Genomic DNA, 23978 nt, shown 5'->3' on the forward strand with positions numbered 1-23978 from the left:
TCGCAGCCTCATGTTCTCAACAAAACAAGCTTCCCGACCCTCCAGTGGCTGTCACCGGGCAAGCCTGACAGGTCCGAAACCGGAGCGAGGTGTGCGTGGAGTTAGTGCTGTTGTCCAAGGGAGCAGAGTGGGGAGGCAGGGCGGGCCGGGCCGGGGCTCAGCCGCTGGACTGCTGGCGACCCGGCCGCCGGCCTCATTTGCTCGCGTATTGCTCGAAGGAAAATCAAACCAGCCATCAGCTGAGCTGACCGTAAGATGTGAATCTTACCCTAGGACATAGGTTCCCTCAGCGCACTGTCTCACAGTGATTCAAGCTCCGTAAGGGAGGTGACAACACCTAATTATCCCTCCCTACGCCTTCTGTAGCTGTTTGCATAGAGGCTGCAAAACCACAAATGCTTGCGCTATGAAGTGCAGTGGGAATTGTTCATCTCGGTTTCCTGACATCTGCACTACAAATCAGGAAGTATTTCCAAGGAAGTATTACGAGATACCGCCGGCACGTAAATCCGTCCCTGCGAAGGTGGCAGGATGCAGACCTTCCCACAGCGGTGGGCCAGCTACCAAACCCCCGTTTTGCTCCTTGACGTTGTTCGTCTTGCCTGAGCTGAATTTTAAAAGAAAACACAAACTCCTGACTTCATCCTCTTTAATCCCTGTAGCACAGAACGCGTAGGGCGTGATTCACTCTTTATCGGTATAAGATTACTCTTAAATTGCAGCGAAAATCCATCCTTTCAAAAACATTAAAGGGTTGACGTTTCTTTTCCCAATACAAGCCAATATTCAGATTACATGGACACTAATCAAATAAACCGGGTTATTTCATTTGTCAACATGTTCATAAGATTTTTCTACCAGGCGTTAAAGGCATTTATATGGAACGACATCTTTCAAAAGCAATGTTGCTAGTTCAGATTTAGGGAATATTTGATTATGACAAGACGTTTGATGGTTTTATTTTACATACCAGCTGTGCCACAAATCGTTTCATACCTCAAACAAATTCCTAATTTTGTATCCTGCGAGTACTATCTATGAAGCAGTAATTTTAATTTTAAGCCGTTCATGTCAATATCTGCAACTCCCACAACAGCCTTGTATTCGAAAGTGTTGTCAGACGCCCTGAAGGACAACTGGCAGGAAGACTTTGGAGGTGTTTTTGTTATGTTTGTTTTCCCCTTCAACTTTAAAAGAAAGTCCTCTTTTTAAAGTACCGTTGCAAGGGGAAATTCCGTTCACCTTCTGGGCCCCCCTCGCTGCGGTTCGCAGCCGCTCCCGGGATGACTTCTGCCACGGGGAGGGGTCCACGGGCGGGGGTGGCAGCGGGCACCGGGAGAGGGGGACAGCTGGGGGGTGCACGGCTCGGTGCCGGCGGGGGGGCCGCGGGCAGGCGCTGCGGTAGGCGTTTCCCGGGGTCTGCTCTGGGCGGGGAGCCGTCGCGGGGGAGGAGGATGCTGCCGTGCTGGGGCGGTGCGGCTGCAGGGGGCTACCGGCGCGGCTCTTGGAGTCCGGTCGGCCCCAGCGGTGGGTTGAGGGCTCTGCGGGGACGCGGCCGTAGCGGGATCCTGGGAGAGGACTGCGCCAGGAAGGGGGAACGGCGGGGGCCCCGGTGCCGGAGAGCCCCTGTCTGCAGGGGACCCCCAGGTAAGCGGGGCCTGGGCAGAGGGGGCCGCGGTGGCCGGCGGAGGGGCCCGGCGGGGCGGTCCGGGGCGGTCACCCTGCCGTCGGCAGAGCTGGGCAGCGCGCGGCGAAGCTGGCAGAGCCGCGCCCTCCCTCCAGCCCACCCGGACTGAGCGGTCGCTGAGCGCTGCGCTGTCCTCCCGGAGCGGTAAAGGGGGCAGCGAGGGGTCGCGGTGTTTCAGGCGGTGCCGGCGGCCGGTGCGCACCGAGGGGGCGGCGGGAGCGGAAAGGCGGCCCGGGGGGTTGTCCCCGACGAGCCCTGGCGCTGCCGCAACGCTGGAAGCTGCCGCAAGCCGGGACCGGGCCGCCCCAGGGGGGGGTTTGCCGGGGAGCAGGCGAGGGTGCGGGGGAGCCCCTTGGTGACTAGTGCTTAACCCAGAGCGTGTCACCGCCCGCTTCAACGCGGCAGCGAGGGGAGAGCCCCCGGGCGGCGGGTACCGGCCCTGGGCTGCCGGGGGGCGATGCGGAGGCGGCTCAGGGAGGGGAGAGAAGGAGGCACCCCCTCGGCAACCCCGAAGATAGTAGCCCTTTTCCTCCCTCCGGCTTCTCTTCTCTCGCCGAGACCTCTCGAACATCACTTGCCCTCTTTATTGGTTACAGCTCTCCTCAACCTTCCAACTTCGACAGGGGATCACAGCATCGTGGCGGTTTTAGGTACTTTCTTAGGGTCTAATTGCTTTTAAGAAACTGATGAACTTTCTTTGGAATAGCTCACATTGTTATTCTCTATTTGTATGTAATATGAAGATATCCATATTCGTTAGCAGAATTTTCCTACTGATTGAACAACTTAGAAGCTGCTGTTGTTGTCACTTTAAAATGTCACACTGATCTTTACATTTGCGAATCCTTCCATGTAAAGGTTTGTGTAGGAACTCGGTCCACCACAAATGCTTGTAACATTTGAATGTCTTTACTCTGTGATCAGACAAGTACTGGTTGGAAGATATGTCAATAATAACTTGATAGAATTCAGGATTTTTAAATGGTTTTGTATTTTTAATATAGTTGCTCTTAAATAAAAAGAATTTGCACTCATGCATGAAATTTAGAATTTAGTATATAAATTATTGCTCAGGAGCTATCCTTTACTTTTGTTTTTTTAAAAATATAAAATTTAGTGCTTGACAGCTTTTCTTACCATTTACAAAATATAATTGGTACTAAAGAGATCGATTTATTTACATAGTAGGAAGATTGAGATATTAAGATTTATTTCTTTTAATGTGTGAAACTACACTGAAGCATAAACTGCTCTTTGAAAAGGCAAATTTAGCTGATATTTAAGCACCTTCCACTATTTCAAAGCAAAGCTGCCTTAAAGAACTCTACAGAGATATCATCTCATAGAAGAATATAGCTTTATATCCATATAAATATAATGTAAAATCAAAACATTACTTTATATTCTATTATCAAAACGTGATAAAACCAAATGGGAAAGTACAAAAATAAGTTCTGTATAAAGAATTATAGATTGTATGGAAGATTTTGCAGAATAAATTACTTGTCTCAATCCTAGTATGTTATATGTAGATATTTTCATGTGTGTAATACTGTGAATCAACTAGTATAATTTTCCTACAGTGCACTTATATGTTACTTGCAAATTCTATTAATAAACACCAGGTCAAAGAACAAAGTAATTTGTTGAGAAACAAATTATTTTAGGTCAGGCATATTTTAATTTACAAAAATATCTTTCCATTTAAAGGTTTCTTTGCTTCATTGTAGTGTAAAATAAGTCGCTAATGTTGTTCCCCACAAATTCACACTACATAGTGTTCTTCAGCTCAGTTACATGCTGTTATTGGAGTTGGACATTCTGAAGTAGGTTAGCATTAATGTAAATAAGATAAATGTAAGTTAATGTTACTTGGTACTGTTGAAGAAATCTCTGGTATTAACCATGGGAACATGACTGCTCTTAATTTAAAAATATTTATCTTCAAATATAGATGATGAACATGTAAAATCACAAATTATTGTATAGCTGTATATATAGCTATATGAATCACTGTGAATGCATGTATGTGTGTATATGTATGTGTACATATATATACGTATGTGCTTACACACCAATATATTAGTTTCCTGTCAGAAATAAACAATTGAACATATATAACAGCTTTTTTTCTTTTTCTTTTTTTTTTTTTTTTTAATCAAGAGTGACTGAAAATAAATAGCACAGCTGTTAAGGAAGAATGTACCTCATATAACTTGAACTTTAATTAGATAGCGTAATTTCTTTGAACTTGTGAAAAGTAGACATGAATGTGACCTGTAGGGAGAGAGAGGAAAAATGATTTGTGACTGTTTTGACAAGTTACACATTTTGGTTCAGTCTGTTTGTGTTTGTTTCAGTCTGGTTGTGTTTGCATTGTGTTGGTTGGTTGTTTCTCCATTTTCTGTGGTTACACAGAGGGAATGGTGGTTTTGTCTGCATGGATGCCTGGCTGAAGGAATAAATGAGCAAATCTGTGTGAGAACAGAAGTGGTGGCACATGGTCAGGGCTCTTATTTACATGATTTAAACAAGGATTTAACTGAAAGTGGATCATCTGTGTGACAAGTAACTTTTTTACACTATGTTGACAGATGAGTAGTTGTCTTCTCTGTTCCCTTCCCATAGAATTACTTTGTTGCTTTAAAATGCATGTTTGTTGTAAGCTTTTTTGTGTGTGAGCAAAGTAGAGGCATTTTTACATCTGCTTTCTCTCCCTTCTTGGTTGTCCCTTGTGACATTGCTGGGCATTATGTCTATTGCTGAATGGTGAGCAACGCCAGAGCAGCAGGAGCAGAAACCAGACCAAGTCTCTGAGGTGAACACCTGAACAATGCAGATCTGGAAATTGCAATACTATGTGCTCTGAAGTGAAATATATCCATATAGTGTACTGTATGTACTATGAAGCTGAAATTATCTTAATTCATAACATTTACAGTCTGATAATCCCCAAGCCTGGCTGAAGAATTAAAACATGCTCACTTCATCCTACAGGAACCCTGTTTTGTAGATCTTAGGCTTTGAAACCATGAGAACAAAGTGGTGCATAAAAGTAATGCTTCCATTAGACAGAACAACAGTGGTCCAGTGAACAGCCAGCCCTTCAATATATTGTCCTGCACACAAAACTGAAGTTTTTGAAAGCCAGCAAACCACAGAGCTGCAGTCAACTCCTTTTTATCCACAGGTGGATTGTCTGACTTATGAATGACTTGCACAAGCCAGTACCATCCAGCAGGATCCATTAGATCAAGATGCAGTGCCAGACAGAAGCACTAATTCTGCCTTTGGGGCAAACCAACTGGAAAGGAGTATTGGCATTTTATGAATCACAGAGCCAAACTCCCAGACCCAGTCTGTCTGAACCACTGGGATAGCAGAAAATAAACATATTTCATCCTTTCAGGTTAGGACAGCACGGTATTATTGTTGCTCATTGTCCACCTTGAAACATCAGGAGCCCTCCTAGGGTCTGCACTGCACTTCTTGTATTCAAACACTGGGAGGTGTGGGACAGAGACCTCAGTGACTGTCGCTCACCTTCTGCCACACTGAAAACCTCCAGTTTACTACAAGGTCTGCTAAATCAAAGAGGTTTCATGAGGAGCTGTGCAGATACTCTTGCATCACACCTCCCAGCAGATCAGTATTATCCAGGCTTCCATGCAATGTGGTGTAGTCCATTCCTCTCCTGCAAACCCCATTTCCTGCCATGGAAGATGGTGGCAGTAGAAATGGGTGTTCAATGTGGAATTTTCCTAAGAACACAGGGAAGTGTGGTGCTGAGCTGCCATTTGAAAGTCAGTGGGGCTTAGGGTAAATTACTCTACTGGTACTTCAAATCTCTGTTATTTTCTCATCATGCTAGATCTGATGCTCAGTCCCAGGCATTTTGTTTCTGGGCTTCAGGTAAGCAGTGGGACTTGCATCCTTCTGGTAGTCTTGGAGGAATGACTCAATCTGTGTATACTTTGGAGAGGTAGCTCTGCATGTTTGTGGGACATCTACCATGTATCAGGAGAGACCCTACTTCAACTTTCACTATTCTTAGGGAAAATACAAAGGACCTTGAAAGATTTTCTTTTAATCTGCATTTCCAAATGGCTCCTGTATTTTACAAGACTTGTTTAATGCAGATGTGGAGCTTGAGGTATTTACTCATTTCCAAGCAGGGATTTTAGCTCTGTGTTCTTCATTATTCCCACTGAAGTCTGAGAGCTTGTTCATAATAAAAGGATTTGGAAGCTTCGTGATTCTCTAGGCTGGATATCCATCCAAGATATAATGATGGTTCAGCAAGAGCTGTCAGCTTACATTGCATGTACTGAGATTTCAGGTGATGGAAAGTAGTCTGAAGACCATAAAGCCTTAAAATAGTGAGAAGTGGAGAACTGGTCCCGGAAGGTATCATGAGGATACAACAGAATTCTGAGCACCACCTTGGAGGTCTCTTATTCACAACAAAACCTCCAGATTGAACTCACACTCCAGAAGGGGCCACTTTTTGGAAGCTCAGATAGATACTAAGCTCTTCACTCTGAGCTGCCTCATTGTCTTTTCAGGGCATGCCAGGCAGTGAGCTTCCCTGTTTCTACTCACTATTTTTAGGGGCTTGTCAGGTCAGAGTTGTGCAGCTTCTGTACAAGAAAGTACAATTAAAGAAACCTGTGGGTGCCTGGAATTACAAGGGAAAATAATTTTCATGAATCAGGATAGTTCAGTCCCAATTCTATTCCACTCTCTTTAGATTCAGTTCATCTCTGCAGTCAGCAAATTCCTCCTTGGTGCATAGTTGTATTTATTTCTGCTTCTTCCCAGCTGCTTAGCTCAGGCAAGCTACAGGGACTGAATCATCCCAGGAGTACAGGGGATATGTTCAGAGCAGCAGTACATCAAGGGCTATGAGGAATCGAGAAGAGAGTGCATCAGTTGTAGCCGTGGACAGCAAATAAATTTCAGTCTCTACAGGTTTTATTATCATTATCGCAGTTACTTTATTAGTGCTAATTGGGCCGTTCTTAACACATAGATGGGAAGTGGCTCACTGGCAGGTAAAGGACCTCTTTGTATCAGCTGCCCCTTTGCTTCTATGCAGAATCATTGCTGGAATCCAAATTTGCCATCAGTGAAAATGGGAGGATGAAACAGCATACTCCGAGCTCAGAAATTCAAGAAATATTGTTCATGGGCTGTTTTGCAAAGATGGACAGACTCAGAAAAAAGTGACATGTAACTAGTTTTCTTTCTTAAAGTCAACAGCAATGATTTCCTTTCTAAGGTAATCCAAGGCTTTGGTATTCTCTACTTGGGATCTAATGGCTGTATGAGGGATTTTCACCAGTAAAGGTGTGAAGGAAGCACTTCATGCCCAAAAGCAAATGTCTCCCAGACCTCTGCCCAAGCTAATGCAGAGAAGCTCTGTCTGGCAGCGGCAGTGAGCTAAAAGAAACAACTCATTTAGACTTCTCATGCTTTAAAAGGAGCTTTTCAGCTTGTAATTTAATAGATTTAAGAAATGGGTTGCAGTTTCTTTCAGGATTTTTTTTTTGCGGGAATCTGGAGTTACTTATTTTATCTTTTAAAACAATAATTCTCCTTTCCTTTATTTGATTTCCTGCCAGTTTCCTTCAGTTTTAGTTTTGATTGTTCTCCTTTGCAGTTCACAACTCAAATTATTAAAAAGAAAAAAAAAAGAAGAACAAAACATTGCATAGAAGGAAAGCAAATTTATAAAACCCAGTAAATGAATTTTCTCACTTTTGCATCTCTGATTCCCTTGGAATTCCCTTCATGTGTTAAGAATCCTCAGTTCCTTATAACAACAGATAATAATAAATGCTGCAGACAGAAGCACTCTGTCTGCATCAGCTCAATTCCTTTAATATCTGTAGTTTATTACGTGTGACACTGCATGTCTGGTCATGGATTCCTCAGACCAACAGACCTCCTGTTGCAATCAAAGGCAGTTTTGGCAGTGGACACAGGAGCACATCGGCAAAAAGTCACAGGTTATGCACTTGAGGAAAAATGCTGTCACACTTTTCAGTAGACAGTAGTAAGAAAAATGGTGAAGGAAATGATGGCTCCAATATGTAATATTTTTTTTTCCTTTCAGTTTAGTTGACATGACAAATGTAGAGCTATACTGTTTACATTAATCCTCACTCTGGAGTTGATGTAAAAATTGTTGGGGAGACTGGGATGATGCTTTTCAGGATCCAATATTTTCATTAGTTTTTATGAATAACTTCTGTACTTTTTTTTATCCTAAATAAGGTAATTTCTTCACAAGTGAAATCAATATATGCAAGCTAATCCACAGTTAAAATGGAAAGTAAAGATGAAATAGAAGAAGCTATTGAAATCTTTAAAAAATCAAATTAATTTAAGAGAAACAATTTTTATCATCTTCTTCCATTTATGACGTTGAGGAGCTCATCTAGCTAATTAAGTTTTAACTGAAAAGGTTTTCCTCTTGCAAAGGTGGTTCATTTGTTTCCTTCTCACTTGCAAAATAGATCATAATATTAAACAAGGCTGTCAGTGCTTTTATGATGACCAAGAAATTCCAAGCGATGCCACAGTTCAACATCGTCACTGTGGCAAGGAGAATCAGGCCAAGTCCTACGAAAATAGGAGGTAGGGCTTGCTCAAATTGGTCTTTCTACATTTGGATATTTCTAGACATTTATAAAAAGCTTGCAGTGACATCTGAAGGTCATATAGTGGAAAATCAGGGATCTGAAAATTAGTTCAGAACTGTTGCTGTGCCCTTCTCTCACTTCCCCTTTCTAGAAACATATTTTTCTCATGAGGTGAGGGAACTGCATAAAAGTTTTTCAGGGATGCTGAAACTGTAATCCTAGTTACTTAATGGGATGATACGCAAGTGCTAGGAGATGGGGAGAGAGAAGGAGAAGGGTTCCAGCTTGGAAGAGTGTTCAGGAAACCAAAAGATGACTAGCAATTCGTGTGCTGCTTCTGGAAAAAATCAGGCAGGGAGCAGTTGCTGCAAGCACCATCTATTTTGTGTGCTTTTTGATGGAACATCCACAACTGCATAATCCATAGGGAGTTGCCTGCCCACAGGTACTTGTTGTTTGACAGATCTGTCACACTTCTCAGAAATCAAGATGCAAAATCCATCACTCAGGGACATGGTATATGTGTATCAGATACTCTCTGGGGGATGAAAAGTCCATTAAATAGCAAGTCCCTAAACTCATCCATATGAAGAATTCACATCTGTGACAGATAAAATATGGAGAGTACTCATCGTCTAACAGGTGATCTGACTCTAATGTGCTTCTTAGAGGACTATAAATATTAATCTCATTTCACCCTCTCAGAGATGTGTGTGGGTGAGCCCGGAGGGATAGGAACTGCTTATGCAGAACATGGGTGAGAACAGCAGGATTATGTTGCATGAGGGGGATCATGTCCCTGGGAGGCAATGGCACTCCCAGCGCTAGCAGTTTGAGGCAAGCATATCATTGCCTGCATGGTACAGAGCTGAAGATATGACCTTCACAAAGAGGCTTATGACAGAGTTCTGTAAACTTTGCTATAGTAGAAGAATGCATTACTCAGATGTTTGACAGCTAGCAAATCTATAAGAAATGGGAGCATGCCAGAATTATTGCTCCTTAAATGAGCTAGCCAAAATGTGGAAATCAATAACATAAGACAGGAGTAATTGATTAGGTGTAGTCTTGGAGAATCCTGTTATAATTTTCTCTGTCCTTCACTCACTATGAAGAATGTGAGCAATTCACGTACTTCAGTCCATTGAAGAAAATGCCAGGAATTCTAGTATACTTTCTCCATTTCTCATTATGACTCCATTTGTACATTCTTAGTAAGTGTGACTTTTTATTGAAGACTGTTGGCAAATATGTGAGATCTGCATTGAAAACAGATTTAGAATTAAACAAGAGATCAAGTACTGGGTTCATGGGCTGGTGTAGAATTTTCGTTCAGGATCAGGACTGAGGATCCTGAAAATGAAGGAAAGTTTTGCAAAAAAACAACGATTCTTGGTTGTGGATGAAGATTTCTCTTTATATTATAGCCGAATGGAAAACATGTAGAGGTTAGTCTAGATCTCAATCAAACTTCCATCCACATTGAGAGGTGTTTCAGATTTATATTCTGGACTATTTACACATGATCTTATTTTGTTCTAGCTTATTTCTGCCACCTGTTTTAAGCTCTCCAGGTGGTGCTGCTATATTTCAGCAATGCTAATCTTTCTGCTGGCGCTCTCAAGCTATGAGGTTGCACTGACTGTTATGCAGCAAGCCTTCTGCCCTGCACGGTGCCACAGTGTAGTCAAATGTCTGCTGAGCCCCTCAGAGAATCCAGCAGATGGCTTTCCGGCAGCAGTCAGACCTGACCTTGTATGCAGTCATTCCTTGGCTGTCTCTGGGTTTAGAATGAGTGGTGGCAGGACTGAAAAGAGCAGAGCTGATTAGGGTCCATACCTTGTTGAGATTTGCTCCCATAAAGTGTCAAAGAATATTTTACTGGACTTTATTGAGAAAGAGCATTGGGCAGTTTTAGGCTTGTGAAACTGCCAAACTCCCCTGAGCTTTGCTGAGAAGGCACATTCACGTTCATTTCCCAGATACTACCATCCTCAAACTAATGGGACAAAGGTAAGATCTATGTTAGCAAACTTTCTTAAAAAGTGCCGTGCAGCCTGATATGTTTCTTTAACAGCAATAATAATTAAAAAGCAGTTTTTAAAAGCCTGCTATGTAGAAATACATTGCCTAGGTTGTCTGCATGTGTATGGGGTTATCTTCTTTTATGCTGCAGCTGCTGAGTTGCACAATCCAGCCATAATATTGCAGTGATACCTGTAAAGCTTCTGTAGATATTTAGCTCCCTGTCACCTCTTACTTCTGTTGTTGGTGGCTGTTTTATCTCCCTGCAGCTTCTTAGTTGTGTTTCCTTTGCTGCCAGAAAGTAAATCAATTCAATTTCTCTCTCTCCTCTCAAGTCATGTTTCAAGACTCAGTCTTTTGAGGAGGGCAGTATATCAGTTCTTCAAGATAAGAGCTGTGGCTACCAGAGAACACCCTACTGCCCCTCACCTGTGCAGGACGCAAGACTTGTTCCAGTGCTGTCCTGTGGATGAATCTGCACTTTGCAGTGGAGGCCTCTGAGCAAGTGCTGATCCATGTTGGAAAGCCAGTAGGATGCAGCACACCCCTTTGCAGAGGTAGCAGCTAATTTTTGAAAGCAGTACAGTCATGCTTGCTTGCTGTTACCCCTCAGATGATGAACTTGCCTCTGTAACACAAGTGGAAGGCTCACCTGTGCAGAGGGTAAAGCTTTCTCATGCTGTTTGGAGAACATAAAAAACAGATTTATCCTTTTCCTTTTAAAGATGTTGCAGAATATCACCACTCTTCACTCCGAGTACCAGTACAGCCTACCCTCTCTGTTTCAAAAAGAGAATGCTGTGAATTTAAACTACACTGCCTCCCTGACATAATCATGACCCAATCCTAAAATACCCAGTACCTTTGGAGGCACCTAGTCTCCTGTTTGAGCAGAGGGATGCAGGGAGAATGACCCACTCATGAGATAAGTGTTTCATGCCTGACAGGATGCTAAGAAGATGTGGTGGTGCAACAGGCCAGCAACACCAGGGACTCTGGAGATGTCCTGCTGTCACTTTGTCATGGGACACTGTGTGATACCTAGATGTTACACTAGATGGTGCATTCGACAGATTATTGAAGAAAGTGATCTGCCCATGCCAAAAGCTTCTGGGGCAAGGCTGACTGTAACAAGCTGATGTGCCATGTACACACGGCACATCCTTTACATAACTTTTCACAAAGTTGACCCTTCTGTGCAAAAGTTGAATGCAACCACAGCAGACAAGGCAGTATTTTGAGACTTTGGCATTCATGCCTGTAAGTTTGAGGGATTTCTTTTGCCCACCACAGATTTTTGACTAATTTACAAGTCACTTAGAAATAAACAAACTGTAATGGCATATTGAGTTTGAGGGATGCTTGCATTTGGACGGGGGCAAAATCTGTTAGAAAGTATCTGATACTCCTTGTTAACCTGCATTTCCTATATTCCATCAATCTAGCCAAATTAAACGATATTGAAGATGCACGCATACTGATTTATTTACTGAAGAATAAATATTGATTTATTTGCCCCATATTTGCCAGATACCTTTGCTGTAGGGCAATGCTTCTAATGAGGAGGGATGGCTTTCCTTCCCCTCCCCAGAAGGGAGGATTAGCCTGCAGGCAGGCCTGTGGGGCAGTGCATACAGGCAGAGACTCCTATGCCCAGGGGATCAATTATTTCCTGCCCTTCCCCTGGGTGTGTGGAAGCCTTTCCTTATTCAGGGTTTGGGGCAGGGGATTAGGTAACACAGCAAGCAGCACACATATTGCTGGGAACAATTGAGACTTTCACTAAGGAGGTCAGAAGTGCTGCCTGGGCTGGAGGTGTGAGCTGTGGGTGTGGTTTGGGAGCTGATGTTTGCAGATCCATCTTGCAGGTAATAAAACCAGAGTGAGGTAACAATGCTAAAGCATGTCCTGCCTCCCTGTCTTTCTCCAGGACGTATGACGTATATTATGGCAAAGATCACTAGGTGGTGCTGTTACACATAATTCTTAGGCTTTTTCCTGGTATCCACACATTTTCAGTCTGGAGAAATGATACTTGTTAGGGTTGGGTTTACAATAGCTATTTGAAAGCTGCTGAAACAGAGAGAAGAAGCAGGCAGTAGTAGCTAGCTGGAAGGGTGTGTAGCTTCTTCAGACCTTCCTATCTGCGCTTGGTCTGAGATTTCTGGAGGAAGAGACTGACTGCACACAGGTAGCATCCACTCTCTTCCTAGAAGTGTGTGTGCTCAAATCCAGCATCCTTCCCCATTGAAAACTCAGCTTTGAGGGCCCTGGATTCCTGTGTTCTCCAGAGTGACACCAGAGTGCCAAGGCACAGAACTCTCCTAGTCTACATAGTTAAATTCAGATGAATTTCACAGGAAAGGAAATCTTAGTAAGAGGAGTTTGCCTTCTACAGTCATAAGTGGATAAGTAAAATAATGTCAGAAGATATTAGGAATTTCCCGAATGTGAATTCTTGAGAAAAGGAACTGGGTCAAGTTCTAATTTGTTTCTAAACCTTTTCCTATTTAGAGAGACTTTTAAGCACTTTAGATATCAAATTTATTTTCTGACCATCTGGAACTTTTAGTATAATTTAAAATAAATGGGCCTTGACTGTTTCTATTTATTAAAAATCAGTGTAGTTTAAATGGAAACATATATGCATATGAATATATTGTATGTATTTAGATAGTTCCTACGTATTGTACAATTGTACACATAGTTCACATCATCTTGTTATCCCACCAACAGTAAATCTAGGAGATCATTGGGAAGCCAGGCAATGAAACTCATCATTAACATAAAGCATAGACCCATTATATCCTCCTCGAAGTGACTAATCTCTGGCAAACCATTTGACCATTTTTTTTTTCACCCTTTTACCTCCCACTCTTTTCCTTGGGTGGCTGGTTTAAGCCCTCATTCTTCAGATGTTTACTGCATATGTAGCCATGTATTTTAATATTTTTAGAGTAGGGCCTTAGACCTTGCCTACCAGGAAGAAATTATACTGGATTAACTGTACTGATTTGGAAACTGATTTAGTTAAATCAGTGCAACTCTCCTGAGCACTTCATATCACTTCAGTTTAAGTCATGAGTCAGTGAGTAACAAATCAATTCTGTTGGCAGAGAGTGAGAAGATTAGACTGGATCTTCAGCCCTTCCATCTCAGTATTTATTAGGCTAAGGACTCTTCAGGGCTTGTTGCTGTTCTCTTTAATTTTCCCTGCCTAATGGACCTGATCCAGCTCTTGATGGCATAAATGAGGGGTTTTGCATGACCTCCAGCTGGGAGCAGGAGATGGCAATATCTTTATTAAAATCCTAGAGAAGCTTAGAATGAAAAATAACTCAAACCTGCCTCCTCACTACATACAGAGTTCTCAGATTATGATTCATATTGCAGAAATAACCTCTGCTCTGAAAAATGTAATATTCTACATTCAGGGCAGGAAAATTCATCCTCTAAAGACAGCAAACTCTACTAACATTATGCTAAGAGTATCACCATACAAAGAATTGTAATATGATTTGATCTTCCCAGCAAAAGCGGCTAAGCAAGATCTCATCTATATCTTGAGATGGGATGAAAATAATATTTTTTTTGAATCTCCACAGATTTTGTGCATTCATGTTGGATAGATCCGGGACTCAGGTTATTCCTGGTTTTGTACCGACTTAACCAGAAGCTAGAATGATGTTGCACTTCCAAATGAAAAAGCACAGCTTTTTCAAAACACATTTCATGAAGTGCTTGCCTTTTTTTGTTGTTGTTATTGTTCTCTACTTTTCTTGATGCTTCTGTGAACTACTGCTAATAAATAAGGGTATCTGAGAATGCGCTGAACAAGTGTATGCTGAGTTCCATTTACTGAAAATTTTGCTTACTGTTCCCAAAGCTTCTAATTCCTGGCTGCAGACAGTAGCAGTGTAGGAGGAGCTGAACTCGTAGAGTGTCTGCCTATTCTAGAAAAGAGTAATTAATTTGTTTACAAACCTAAGATTTTGGTTTAGTGAAAAGTTATTCTTCTCTTTTTGAACTGGATGATAATAAAGCTGTAAACTCCTTAACCAACAATGTCCTGGCATGCTCTTATAATTCACCTGAAGCTCCCGGAAGTCCTTTTATTGTAAGTAGTGCTGCCTTCTTCCATTTCTGTCTCCATTTCAAATGCAATTTCTTGTTTATTTTACAGGTTTATGATGGAACTTACATCTTTGCCTAAATTTCTTTGGACAAGTGACAACAAACTTCTGCATAACCACTTTCCGGACACATTGGCTACTGTTCATACCACACAAGACATTCCCAAAGAAGTTGTTTTTGGACCATGCATGCTCCAGAACACCCTGCTGGACACTGTAGCTTTTATTGCTCTCAAGTGTTCTGATCGGCGGAACATCCACTATGTGTTTAAGGTAGGAGAAAGCAGCATTTAATGTGAATCACATAAAAAATGGGTTACACCATCCATGAGGAGGTAACTTTGCCAAAGAGTAGACTTTTATTTTGTTCAGCACAACTAACAGCTCCTTCAAAGGTGGGAGATAGCCAGTGCATTTCTGATTTACGAGATGTGGGCTGGAGGGATCTCAGTGAAAACTGCTTCCTTTGCAGGAAAAATACAATGTCCCATTTCTGTGCTGATGATTGATGACCTGCTTAAGCACTGATAGAGAACAGGAGGAAAGAGGGACAGATAGTTTAGAAAATTCACACTCAGTTTTTTCCTTACAAAGGAGGCTTATCAGGAGGTGTGACAGCCCTGTGAGTGCAGAGGGAAGACTGTGGCACTGCACTGACTTATGCAGGTGGTACATTCACAGCATTTATTGAGAAATTTGGGCAAATGTTAACCCAGTTTGATTAGTTATCCATAAAAGTGAAACCACAATGGCAGTGTTCATCCAGCACAGGCTATATGAACTGTGGAAGATATTGGTGAGGCAACTAGTTCACACAGTCTTCAGGCAGTCAAAACTTATCACAGAATCACAGAATCACAGAATCGACTGGGTTGGAAGAGACCTCAGAGATCATCGAGTCCAACCCTTGGTCCAACTCCAGTCCGTTTACTAGATCATGGCACTAAGTGCCATGTCCAATCTCAGTTTAAAAACCTCCAGGGACGGCGAGTCCACTACCTCCCTGGGCAGGCCATTCCAATGCCTGATCACTCTCTCTGTAAAGAATTTCTTCCTAATATCCAGCCTAAATTTCCCCTGGTAGAGTTTAAGCCCATGCCCCCTTGTCCTATTGCTAACTGCCTGGGAGAAGAGACCAATCCCCACCTGGCTATAACTTCCCTTCAGGTAGTTATAGAGAGTGATGAGGTCACCTCTAAGCCTCCTCTTCTCTAGACTAAACAACCCCAGCTCCCTCAGCCTCTCCTCATAGGTCTTATGTTCAAGTCCCTTCACCAGTCGTGTTGCTCTTCTCTGGACCCGCTCCAGCACTTCAATGTCTTTCCTGAACTGAGGGGCCCAGAACTGAACACAATACTCCAGGTGTGGCCTCACCAATGCAGAGTACAGGGGAAGGATCACTTCCCTTGTTCTGCTGACCACGCTGTTTTTGATACAGGACAGGATACCGTTGGCCTTCTTGGCCACCTGGGCACACTGTTGGCTCATGTTGAGCTTCCTGTCAATTAGCACCCCCAGGTCCCTTTCTGTCTGACTGCTCTCCAGCCACTCTGCGCCCAGCCTGTAGCGCTGCAGGGGGTTGTTGTGACCAAAGTGCAGCACCCGGCATTTGGCCTTATTGAACTTCATCCCATTGGAATCAGCCCATTTTTCCAGTCTATCCAGATCCCTCTGCAGAGCCCTCCTGCCTTCCAGCAGGTCGACACTCCCTCCCAACTTGGTGTCATCAGCAAATTTGCTGATGATGGTCTCAATCCCCTCGTCTAAATCATCAATAAAGATGTTAAACAGGACTGGACCCAACACTGACCCCTGGGGAACACCACTAGTGACTGGCCGCCAGCTGGATGCAGCCCCATTCACCAGCACTCTCTGGGCCCGGCCCTCCAGCCAGTTCTTAACCCAGCGTAGAGTACACTTGTCCAAGCCAAGCTTGCTATTAGTACATGAACCTCCTAAAGTTACCTTAGATAGGTCAGCCTTTGTTACACCTGCACTTTTGAATCACTGTAGAGAAGCCACAGAGATAAGTCTGTGAAACGAAAGGAACTGTCTTGTAGGGAAAGTCAGAAACCCCAGGACTGTGATAGTGTTAACTCTCCAGCTCTATTTCCCAGATTTTTTGTTCCTTAGCCACTGCTTATCTTAGCATTTTCATCTGGGCAATTCTCATGCTGACCTGTTATCTTGGCTTTCTGGGTCTTGGAGTACATTTCAGTCATTGTTGGTCTAGAAGAAGATACAGAAGAAGTGTTTTACAATGTGAAGCAAGCAGATTTCCCACATGCTATGGCATGGATGGATCTGGGAGAGATCCATGTTCTGCTAAGATTTCTGTACTCTGGAGGAGAGAAATCCCAGGTAATATGTGTAATATGGAAGATGGAGCTGTCCGAAGATACCTGTTTGCCACTTTTGCTTTAAACAAATTAAGACAGAGAAGAGGGTTCAGAGTTTTTCTGGCTATTTATTTGACACTCTGACACCAGTTTGCTTGCTTTGACAGTGTTATCAGTAGTCCAAGAGAACTGCAAGCTCTTTGGAGAAAGATCTCTTCTGAAACAAGGCTTTATTTATGGAATATTTCTGTATTTCTCCTGGGAGTTTTGGAATGACTGTAGACTCAAGAAAGAAGCTTGAAGGGTTTCTATATTGGAAGAGCCCTCCAGAGGGATGGTTTTAGTGTTTTGCTCCATTTAAACTAAGTAATTGTTATGCAGCCATAAAACTGGATGCCCGAGTTGGCTCAGATCTCTGTCTTTTGGCAGTAAATGCATCACACTCTGTGCAAGTAATGGTTTCAGCTGCAGTTGGTGGTCCCATATCCTGTTGGCTGCTCATAATTAAAAGTAAACCTTCTAGAAATCAGGAACTATTGTTAAGCTCCTAACTCTGTGTGTAGATAATTAATTAACAATTCAGTCACGATTCTATGTTGTTATTATGGCACTGAGGCACAAAACATAACATGGGGTTTGATATGCTGGCTGTGGTGCAAAGAGAATACATACAGGCAGAAATTTGGTAAGGTGAATTCTTTGTAGCTGAGTTCATGTTCACCATAGTTCGGCATCACTCCTGCAAGACTTTGGGGAACATTATTTCTAACAAGGGTTTCCTCATCTTGGGCTTTTATGTTTAGTCCAAAAGGGAGCTCTACGTTTTTTCTCTTGCTCTCTTGGAGACCCTAATCTGAGCTTCTTCTGTCAATTTGTATGCTTGGGCAAAGAAAATACCTTGGCAACCATGGGCACAGGTAGTTCTTTTCATTTAGCCCAAGAAAGCAAACCAGTCCCTTACAAAGCCATCCATTCCACTGAGTTCCTCTGTCCCTTACAGCTTCTCGTGGGTTCCAAGGAAGAGATTTGTTCTCTCCCTTTTCCTCCAGCCTCCATCAGGGAAGCCAGGTTTCTTCCATAGCCCAGCTGTGATTTAGTCTGCTGGGCTTTGAAGCCTTTACTTCATATATATGTGCAAAGGATTCATCTGAGGGATTGTCATCTCCAGAAGAAGGTGGACTGGCAGGGTTTGTAGTCTCTCTAAACACATGGAAAAACTAAAGCTGGCATATGCTTCTAGTTGACAGCACCCAGATCTTATGTTCTGTCCTTTATTCCTCCCCACTTTCTTTAAGCTCTCTCAGCTCCTTCCTGGGAGGCTTAGTTCCTGGAGGAGCTGTGTTCCCTTTGACTTTGCTTAGAGCACTGGGTGGATGCTCAGTATTTCTGAAACACAGAAACTAATAAATGACAGCCCTGACATAGCTATTAGTTACAACCACTGTGTGTGGGTGGGTGTGCTTGTGTCACTGTCAGACTTTTGTATTTCTCAGTCGTTGTTAATTACCATGGCATTTAGAGAGATCCAGTTGCAGGGCATGCTAATTTATTTTCTCCCTTCTAGTAATTAATTCTTATCCTAATGGTCCCTTAATGTTTCATGCTTGGTATTTAAACTACTAATGTAGTCATACTTTTCATGGTAGGTAATAGAGAGAGTTAAAAACAGGGAAAGAAATAGCCAAAATATTGTTTCTGATACCCAACACCAATGAATGTCTGCCCTGCAATTAGTGGAAAACAAAGAGCTATACATTGCTTGGGGTGAAATTTAGATCATACTTGTCAGTGGATATTTTTCATTTCCAAACTTCTTTCTAAAGAATGACTTAGTACTTCAAAAATTAGCTGAGGCTTTTTATGTGTGTAAATGTTGCCCTTGATCACTCTGTGTTTCAGCCTCCAAGCTATGAAAGTCTTCTCCATCTTTCAAATGTTGCAGAGGACGTAGATCTGCTGTGGTAAACACCAAGGAAAAACCTCTAAAGAAATAAATCATTCCCTATTCCTAGCAAATCAAATAAAGTAAATAAGATAGGAGCAACACACACTGAATGAGGGAGACAAAGGCAAACGGTTATAGTTCTATTATTTCCAGAGCATGGTCAACCTGTGAGGACTCAGAGAAAGGAGTGCAAGTGATTGAGGACAATGCTGTAATACAGACACAGAGAGGAAATTTAATTTGAGTAGCAGACTTAATACTATTTTTTTAATTTTGGAGTGCTTGACCTTGCAACCTAACAACATTTTTGAACTTAATCTGATTGGTATTTCTGAATGCACACATACTGAAAATAAATCAGCCACTTGCTGCTCTCAGAAATAATTCATCTGATGGATTCTTATCTGTCCAGATACACTGAAATGAATGTAATCAATTTATCAAAGGCAGGAATAGGAATATGTCATTTTATTTCTGAAAAAGGAAAGAGAGAATTTAAGTGCTTTGTATTTATTAAAATCTAATTTTTATGTAATCTAGCAAAACAGTTATATATGCACATGTTGTCTCCTTAAGGTGTTGAATCAAAAAAACCCAAGGTTATTTGTGCACGTCCTGATCTATATTCTCTTGTATCCATATCCATATCCATGTGCAACTGCCCAGAGTGTGTGTTCATTTCTGGGCTCACACTGCACTGATCCGGGGGTCTGTGCATCTCACACTCCCCCAGGCAACAGCACTCCTGACTCATGTTCCATTTTACCACGGGATTGAGACCTCTGCTTACAGAGGAGCACACCTTCCATATATCTGTGATCCCCACCTGGCAAAGTCGCATGGGACAACCTGCATCAGACAGAGGACATGCAGAGTGGGCTGGAGACTGGCCAGATACCATGCCTGGCACTGCCCCAGGAGGTAGCGTGGGAACAGCAGTGTCTCCTCCTCCCTCCTATGCAGCTGCATTCCCAGAACTCTCAGCACTCACACAGGGGAAGCCTTAGCCCTGTGAGGACTTTGAATTTGTTGATGCTGGTGTATGAATTGGGCTCACAGCTTTTGCATACTGGCTCTGTGTGAGGCAGAAAACAGGCTTTGCTCTTGAATTTGGTGGAAGTCTATTTTGGGTCCCAAGACCTGGAACTTCCTTTTTTTGTGTCCCGTCTCACAGGTAGATGTTACATCTGCGCACAGTCCCTTGGGATTGCCTTGGATGAGACTTGTACAAGCAGCTGCCAATAGCAAGGAGCAGAACCTGGAAGCTTACTTGGAAAACAGTCAGTTATATTACCGCTCTACTAGGAAAATAAAAAAAAATGAGGAGCTGCTTGTCTGGTATGATGAGGAGCTTTCCAGACTCTTGGGTTTCAATGAGATAAAATCCCAGAGTCCCCAGAATGGTAAGTACTAAGTTGTTGGCTGCAGGGGTCACTGAGGACTGAAATGAGTTTGCAGCATCTTTAGTATAGGGTGATCTTTTAATATGGGAAATAAAACCTGCCTAAATCCCTAGGTGATTTGCTAAAAGAAAAGACCACCTTCTTTGAGATTGAACTGGAGGCTGAGAGCAAGAACAAATTTATGGTTCTCAATAGCATTTTCATTGCTACTTTCCAGGAGAGGATGGTACACTAGGGATTAATGCTGAAATTGATGAGCTGTGTAATGGATGTCTATGCACCTGACTACCTTGGAATCCTAAAAGCCTAAAATATCATTTGGAAATATGCTTACTTTAACTCATTGAGGAATCAGGTACAGGCTAGTGTTCAGCTTTAAACCTGTAAATAAGCAGGACTGTAAAAAAATCATAACAACCCAAACTACTGCATACAGTACAGTCTTCCTATTTAGCATGGAACACAGTAAAAGCAAGGAAAAGGGCATGATGTTCATTGTGAGATATGGCTAGAAATGTATTTGTCTAAAAGAAATTGAGTTGGCAATTGTTGGAAAAGTTAAAACGTAGATTATGGAGAGACCTAGCAAACCTCTGTCAGGTCCATGACAAGGTTGACTCCAGCTGTTGTTTACTCCAAACTTTATTACTTGGGTACATAGAGTTTGACATTGAGCCTATATTAAAGCCAGTGACTTAGGAAGCATTGCCTCAAATCTGGGTTTAGACTTCAAATTCTCATAAAGTCCATATGGTTTTATCTAGACAATTGTGTACTGGCCATTTTACGTAATACAAATTTAGCTTGAGAGTCTAAATGAAAGCCTCTTGCAAGTGGCACACGAAGGCAAATATGGATGAACCATTTTCTGTAGCAGAAAGGGGCCTGATTCTGCACTGGCATTAGCTTTACCATGACACAGTCTTGTACGACACAATAAATGTTTCTGTCTGGGCTTTCTTTTTTGGGAGGGGGGAGGGGGCGGGGTGAAGGCAGGGGAGGGTCGTGTTTTGGGATTTTTTTGTGTCAATGACACAGTCAGAGTCTGTTCATGATCACAACTTCGCAAAACTCATTGTCTGTTGTCTGTTTCTGCAGAGCTGAGATGCCAAGAGTGTGACCGAGTCTTTAAATGTGAGCATTCCTATCTCTCCCATGTTCGCTTCCTATGTGTCCCTGAGAAGAGTGCCCTGCTATGGAAAAACTTCCAGGACCCTAAGACTGAAAAGAGCATCTTAGCTGAGCAGACCACAAATTTCCACAGCCTGGCAAGAGACCTAGAGGTCAAAATGGCAGCTTGTAAAGATGATGCCCATGGTCTCATAGGAGAAAAGAGAACAAAATCTGAAGAGGCTGAGAATAACAGGAGCAGGAAAACAGTGTTGTTGGAGAAAACCAATAATCTGAGTGAGGAACATAACTGTGGGGGCAAGGAAGAGGTTGGGGGAGAGCATGCATTGGCTGGTTCTTTCTGGAAGCTTAATTCAGGGAGGCAGTCAGCTAGGAAGGATACTTTAGAGCAGAAGCAGAGCGCTTTCACTGAGGTCAGGAGGATGAAGGAGAAGCTGAGAAATGAGAGACTGAAAGAGCGAGAACAGGAGGATGGCACAGCCCCGCTTGGGAAAGAGCAGGTATCCAAGGAAGTGTTGCTGAACTCCTCCAGTAGTGCATTCTCCTTTGTGTGGCCCACCAGAACTGGAGGAGAACAGAAGAGTGCTTTCAGCAAACCCAGTAAGTGTCTTGCAGAAAGAGCTGCAATAAATTCTTCTCATCCCATGAGTGAGTCAGCAAAGAGCCTGGGGGAGCTGTCTGGCTTGATTGCCACCACAGACATCATGTGCTGCAGCACTCTTCTCAATTCCAAGTTCTTTGTCAGTGATTTGTGTAATGCTCAGATGCTACAGGCAAGCATCACTCAGAGCAATGCTTTCCCATATACCTCAGAGCCATGGCCCAAACGAGCAGGAGGACAGTTACAAAACTCTACAACCACTTCTTCGTCCTCCTCCTCCTCTTCCTTGACTCTTCTTCCTCCCACCTTCACGTCCTTTGGAGTGGCTGCCCAGAACTGGTGTGCCAAATGCAACCTGTCCTTTCGCATGACATCTGATTTAGTCTTCCACATGCGATCACATCACAAAAAAGAATACTCCTCAACTGAGTCCCAGTGCAAGAGAAGACGAGAGGAGAAGCTAACATGTCCCATTTGTCATGAGTACTTCCGAGAACGCCATCATTTATCTCGGCACATGACTTCTCATAATTAGAGCTGTGCAGATAGATGTCACCAAGGGACTGGGAGGTTGGGTAAAGAAGGGGAACATGATTCACTTGTACCCATTTATTTTTGAGTTTACATTAATTTCTTACAGGAAATCACTGTTTACAATAACTTATAATAGATGCTTTTCAAAAAATATAAAATATTTACAAGAGCCTGAGTGAGTTTTAAGTTTTGAAAACTCAGTCTAGCCCTTCTCAGTCTATTTTTGAGGAAATAAAATAGTGAAATGAATGCACATGCAGTATTAATTTGCAAAGAGTTGGGAAGGAAATTATTGTTTTGCAAACAGTTTTCTTTGCTTGTATTTGATTTGCTGGTGTCTGTGCAGTACAATGTAAATACAGAAATAACAACCATCTCATTAAAAGGGGAATCTTTAAGTATTAAAAAAGTGAGAGTTCATACGCTTAAAGAAAAGAGAATACTGTTTCTAGCAGTTTTGGTGGACTCTTACTCCTTTATGCAAGATGAATCAGCTCTCTTATCAGATTTGTGAGTCTGACTAAAAAACTTATATCTCATGTCTCCTTGGCTTTGAAAAATATTTAAGTTAAGACTCTATCTGAAATTTGTGATCATCAATAGAAGACCAAAAAGGACATGACTTGTAAATCAGTATATCTGAGTTCTGTTCTAGGTTCTGCCACTTTTGAAATATCTTTTACAAAGCCAAGTCAACCTGGATCTGTATCAAAATTTGACCTGTTGTCAATGTTATTGTGCAGATAGGAAGCACAAATTCTGCCTTCATGTGTGCTTTCAAGATCTGTATGACTTTGGCAGGCATATAGATCTGATGGGGCACAGTTTAGCCTGTGGCTTTCAGGTTTTAGATATACTAAAGGAAGCAACTAGGATATTTGAGTTACTATTAGCTACTGATAGGGTCTGCACGCTTTAATTGTGAAAGATAGGCTCTGTGCTGCTAACAGGTAGAAGAGGAATGTATTTCACAAGATGACACAGGCTTACATTAAATGCATTGCTTTAAACCAGATCATTTATTCTCTGGTATCTACATGGGCCAGTTCCAGCTTTTTTTAAAGGTGCCAAATTATCCCTGTAGCCTGTCCATATGAGACATTTTTCTCTTGCCTCCTTTCGTCTGAGCTCTGCTTAGTCTCAGAGGCAGATGAATTATATTGCTCTGGGCAGGGGAAGCAACAACCCTGTCTATTGTTACTGCAGCTCATCCAACTAGCCTTTCATTACTTCTTTAATCCACTTAGGGACTTGCTCTTGATAGCTTATGACAAGCATAGTATTCTTCAGGTTGTTTGCTGATTTTGTGGCCTATCTCTAAGCCTCATCTGATATTATTTCCTTTCAGATTGACAATAATCATAAACCATTCATTTCCCACCTAAGAGTGTCCCATGGATTTGTAAAAGACATTGCAATATGCTCCTTATTATCTTCCGACATTCTGATGATATAATCCAGTCTGCTGCACAGTGGACAGCAGTTTTCTTTGATTTCCCATGCTGATAATGCAAGTGTAAGCACGTAAACACA

The 23978-nt window shown here is 42.4% G+C and overlaps 1 protein-coding gene across 2 annotated transcripts; it reads left to right on the top strand.

The window, feature by feature from the left end:
* The first annotated feature begins 1136 nt into the window (after positions 1 to 1136).
* On the top strand, positions 1137 to 23460 carry ZNF488 (zinc finger protein 488). 2 transcript variants are annotated; one of them, XM_065067351.1, is made up of 5 exons: positions 1137 to 1647; positions 2284 to 2337; positions 14543 to 14765; positions 19951 to 20179; positions 21278 to 23460. In XM_065067351.1, the coding sequence occupies exons 3-5, from the start codon at positions 14547 to 14549 to the stop codon at positions 22444 to 22446; spliced, it is 1617 nt and encodes a 538-aa protein (XP_064923423.1). In that variant the 5' UTR covers positions 1137 to 1647; positions 2284 to 2337; positions 14543 to 14546; the 3' UTR covers positions 22447 to 23460. The 2 variants fall into 2 exon arrangements, with proteins under 2 accessions (XP_064923423.1, XP_064923422.1); XM_065067350.1 differs by lacking the exon at positions 2284 to 2337.
* Positions 23461 to 23978: the final 518 nt, after the last annotated feature.

This window comes from Columba livia, chromosome 6 (assembly GCF_036013475.1).
Source record: "Columba livia isolate bColLiv1 breed racing homer chromosome 6, bColLiv1.pat.W.v2, whole genome shotgun sequence".
In the NCBI taxonomy this organism is placed as follows: Eukaryota; Metazoa; Chordata; class Aves; order Columbiformes; family Columbidae; genus Columba; species Columba livia.

Bases quoted from the DNA above. Each gene is read 5' to 3' on its own strand.
- ZNF488 (XM_065067351.1), top strand. From the start codon at position 14,547: ATGATGGAACTTACATCTTTGCCTAAATTTCTTTGGACAAGTGACAAC. The intron at 14,766-19,950 runs GTAGGAGAAAGC...CCCGTCTCACAG, and splicing joins ACATCCACTATGTGTTTAAG to GTAGATGTTACATCTGCGCA. The intron at 20,180-21,277 runs GTAAGTACTAAG...CTGTTTCTGCAG, and splicing joins ATCCCAGAGTCCCCAGAATG to AGCTGAGATGCCAAGAGTGT.